At 40.2% G+C, this 4,530-nt stretch overlaps 1 protein-coding gene across 1 annotated transcript in view; it reads left to right on the top strand.

Moving 5' to 3' along the window:
• The first annotated feature begins 696 nt into the window (after positions 1 to 696).
• Positions 697 to 4,530, top strand: part of CAMTA1 (calmodulin binding transcription activator 1) — a 1,095,522-nt gene continuing 1,091,688 nt past the window's right edge. The window contains exon 1 of the mRNA XM_045299056.1: positions 697 to 762. Coding sequence (XP_045154991.1) covers positions 757 to 762 — 6 coding nt within the window. The 5' untranslated portion in view covers positions 697 to 756. The remainder of the gene's footprint in view (positions 763 to 4,530) is intronic.

The raw sequence follows: 4,530 nt of genomic DNA, 5'->3' as shown, positions 1-4,530 counted from the left end.
CTTGGAGAGAAGTCTTGAATAGAATACATTTTTCTTAAAGTTTTGTTCATAATCAAAGATCCCGAGGGGCAAGTTAAAGTTCCTGATGTCCTTGTAGAAATTCTTGTCCTTGTCCTTTAGTCTCTGCCATTATGACAGGTGCTGCCTGAATCATCATTTGCTTTGCAAAGCTTCTGACAGAGGTGTCGTCTTCATTTAATTTTGTCGATACAGGCAGTTGTGCTTAAAAGAAAGCTGTAACAAGTAGAAAGAATGGTGAGTGGATACTTGTCGGTTTTGAAGTGCCTGTCTTTCTTCCTGGGGGTCCTCCAGAAATTGATCATAGATTACTTGACTAAATTCAAGGCTCAGAGATTTATTCCAGGTCTAAGGGGGGAGAGCTCTTGGCTCTTCTATACCAGATCTAAAAATTCTAAAATATGGATGCTTTTCTGAGTGTCGTCTTTTACAAATCTGGTGACAGCAGCGACCTCCCTGGCTGAATATCCTTGACAGCTTTTATCTGTCCTCGCCGAGTATTTTTAGTCTCACTGGCCTCTGTGGTCACGTCTGGAGGAACTGGGGAGAAATTTTAGTTGCTCTGGTGCTGCTCCAAGTGGCTGCGGATATTCTTCGCCACCTTCTTCACCAGCGCACACAGTGCCACCTCAGACGAGCTTCTTTGCCCTTGTCGCGTGATGAAAGAGCAGAGAGGGAAGCTGTTTGCTTAATCCAGATGGAAAAAGTAATGATTTCCAGAATGCTATGAAAAAATAAATGAAGGTAACCAGGTTCTGAGTCATTTATACAGAAAGTTGTTTTTAGGCCATTTCCTTTGCGTGCGTGTGTGTGTGTGTGTGTGTGTGTGTGTGTGTGTGTTTGTAATATTGATACTTGTAAAGAGGACTGGCCAGCTCATTCAGAAAAATCTGAGGTTCCTTGTGAGCCCTAGGAAAAATAGGTTGCTTGGGATTGATGTTAGGGAGGGTAAGCAGTCCCTTCTTTAGTAAGAGTAGTTTTAATTACAAGGAACACAAAATACTCAGGTTAGTTAAGTGAAGGAGGCTTTTGTATAAGAATAGCTGAAGTAGTCCTACGCCTCTTAGGACAGAAGCTGAGGTGCAGCTGGACCTGTAAAGTCCCAGTGACCTTCCCTCTGGAGACCCGTGACTCTTCTGGGATGCCTTGGCTCCCCGCTTGCTGTTTTTCTGCTCCACGCCATTCCATTGTGTTTCTTGGATTGCCTTTCTCCACTTACAGGTAGCTTCCTTGCCCTATCATAACTTGACTGTTGGTGGCCACCGCCACAGTCGTGGCTCCTGAATGTCCTGGCTTTTAATTGTAGAACACTGCTTATCTGTTTTTAGGCTCAAGACAGAGACTTGCAGGGACACCTCACAGTCTTGCCTGTTGCTTACTTTCCAGACTTCATCTTAGTTTAGTCAACCATGAAGGAGAGTTGGTGAGGACCCAGTGGCCTATTGATCATTTAGAGGAGGAGCTTAGGGTGAGAGTAAGGAGCTTTGGTGATGTAGTGGGTTATGCATTGAATTGGTAACCGCAGGGTTGGGAGTTCAAACCCATCAGTGTGCTCCCCAGGAGAAATAATGGTTTTCTTGTCTCATAAAGATTTATAGCCTCAGAAACCCACGGGCAGTCCACAGCGTCACTGTGAGTTGGAATCGACTACATGGTGAGTTTAATTTTGAGAGGGTGAATAGATTGTGTGAGTGGGTCTTGCCCCTTCAAACATGTTGTTTAGGAAAAAGAATATAGACCCCTAAGAATGGGGTTTCTTATGTGCAGTTGCTATTGTAATTTAACTTTTTGGTAGAGAAAATGTTCATGGTAGCTGCAGGTAAGAGGCCATACATCCTTAGTTAGTTAACCTTGGCCGGTGTAATTGCTGTCCCCCAGCTTGTGCTGTGTGTGAACTGTACTAAGCAGAGCACACGAGAATATTGTAGTCTCTTGTGCATTGGTGGTTCACAGGTTGAATCAGGCAGTTTGGGAGAATGTCAGTATCTGGGGTATTCCACAATTCAGCTGTTTGGCTTGGCGCCCCTCACCCCTTCCCCTTTGTTGTGGACCATTCGACTTAGAGGGCTGCATTCTTAGTAGAAAGGGACTCCTTTAGAGGAAGGGGCTGTGAGGGAAGAAACCAATGTCCTCTCCTGAACTCTCTTTAAGGATATGTGACCACTTGTATGTATGCTTGTGTGGTTTTTGCTGCTGATGTGTTGTTTTTTTCCTGACTTCCCTGGGAGAACAAGGAAACAATTACAAAAGACAGGTGGAGAAACTTTTAAAGGACTACCTTGGAGGTACTATGCTAAGGGCTAATATCTCAAGGCAAACCATTAACTTCTCTGAATATACAGTTAACTGTGTTTCATAAAGATGACCTTGGGTATATTCAGAAAAGCAGTACTTGGTGTGTTCTCTTTAACAACACAAGGAAGTATTTAATATTTTAAAGAGATATAATCATCAAAGTAGTCCTTAGCACCACTAACTGAATTTTTGAAACTTAAAAAGTTTTTTTTAGTAAAGGGATTTGAGTTCCATTTTTAAAAACAGCTTTACATACTTAAAGTTCACCTTCAAATATATAATTTGGTGACTTTCTAATATATTTACACAATTCAACTATTACCAGTATCTCATTTTAGAATATTTTTACTTCCCTCAAAAGAAGCCCATCTCATGAACTTGTCATTCCTTGTTTTCCATAGCCACACAAACAAACAAACAAACAAACCGAAACTCAGTACCATCGAGTTGATTCTGACTTATAGCCACCTTATGGGATAAGGTAGAAATGCCCTGAGAATTTTTCAAGAATAGAACATGCTCTCTCTGAATGGATTTGCCTTTCTGGACGTTCGTATAAATGGAACAATGAGCTTTTTGACTGGCTTCTTTCACTTCAAAACTGTCGAGTCATTTCCTACTGTTGGTGACCCTGTAGGACAGAGTAGAACTGCTCATGTGAGTTTTCAAGACTGTAAATCTGTATGGAAGTAGAAAGTCTCATCTTTCTTATGTGAAGAGGCTGGCGGATTCAAACTACTGACCTTGTGGTTAGCAACTCATTATGTAATTCACTATGCCACTATAATATTTTTAGAGTTTATCCTTGTACCAGTACATGTACAAGTATCAGTACTTTATATCTTTTAATGTATCCGTACTTCATACCTTTTAATGGCTGAATAATGTTCCACTGTATAGATTATTTATCCATTCTTCAGTTATAAAATGGACATTTATTTGAGTTTCCACTTTTAAGCTATTGTTAAAAAATGCTTCCATAAATATTCATATGCAGGTTTTTGTATTAATTTTTCATGGGTATATACCTAGGAGTGGTGTTGGTGGGCCATATGCTAATTCCTAATTTAACTTTGTGAGGAACTGCCAAATTGTTTTCCACAGCTGCTGCACCATTTTACAATCCCACCAGCAATGCGGGAGGATGCCATTTTCTTCACATCCTCACCAACACGTGCTAATTTTCATTTGTCTGATATTAGCCATTCTGTGGGTTTTAAGTGGTGCTTGATTTGTATTTCCCTAATGAGTAATGAAATGAAAACTTCGCAGGGGCAATTCTACCCTGTCCTATAGTGTTGCTGTGAATCTGCATCGACTAGACAACAGTGAGAGAATGAATAATGAGGAAACCCTAGTAGCACAGTGGTTAGAGATTGCCTGCAAATCCAGAGGTCGGTGGTTCGAACCTACCAGCTACTCCTTGGTAGAGAGTTGTGGCAGGCAGTCTGTTCCTGTAAAGATTACAGCCTTTATAACCCTATAGGGTAGATCTTTCAACTTGATGGCATTGAAGCTGGTTTGTTTTTGTTGTTGTTAATGAGTAATGATGTGTTGAATTATGCTCTTTGGTCATTTGTGTACATGTTTCTTAGATAAATGTCTCATTTCAAGTCCATTTTCCATTTCTAATTGGGTTATTTGTCTTTTCATTGTTGAATTGTAAAAGTTCTTTATGTGTTCTGGATACTAGTCCCATATCAGGTATACAGCTCACAACTATTTCCCCCATTTTGTGGGGTTGTCTCTACTTTCTTAATGCTGCTTTTTGAAGCCCATATGTTTTTAATTAATTTTGATGAAGCATAACTTATTTTGGTGTTCAGGATTTTCCTGTATATTTAAGAAACCACTGCTTGAGCTAAAGTCATGAAGCATTATGACACCTGTGTTTTCTTCTGATTTATGTTTTTGCCTCTTAATTTCAGTCCGTTTTTTGAGTTAGTTTTAGAATATGGTGTGAGGTAGGGATCCAACTTGGTCTAGGCGTCCACAATTTTTTGCAAGCGACTGTCTAGCTGTTTCAGCACCGTTTAAAGGACTGTTCCCCACATTGAATGATATTGGTAAATATCAAATTTATATGGGTTGTTTTTGAGTCTCAGTTCTGTTGTATTGATTTCTACCGTTTCCCCAAAAGTAAGACATCCCCCGAAAATAAGACCTACTTACAGTTTTGCCTCTTGTTGAAATATACAGCATCCCCCGAAAATAAGA

Source organism: Echinops telfairi, unplaced genomic scaffold (genome assembly GCF_000313985.2).
Source record: "Echinops telfairi isolate 266 unplaced genomic scaffold, ASM31398v2 ScPeMD7_7457;HRSCAF=8495, whole genome shotgun sequence".
Lineage (NCBI taxonomy): Eukaryota > Metazoa > Chordata > Mammalia > Afrosoricida > Tenrecidae > Echinops > Echinops telfairi.
The sequence above is the reverse complement of the archived record's forward strand: the minus strand, read 5'-3'. Positions and strand labels throughout refer to the sequence as shown.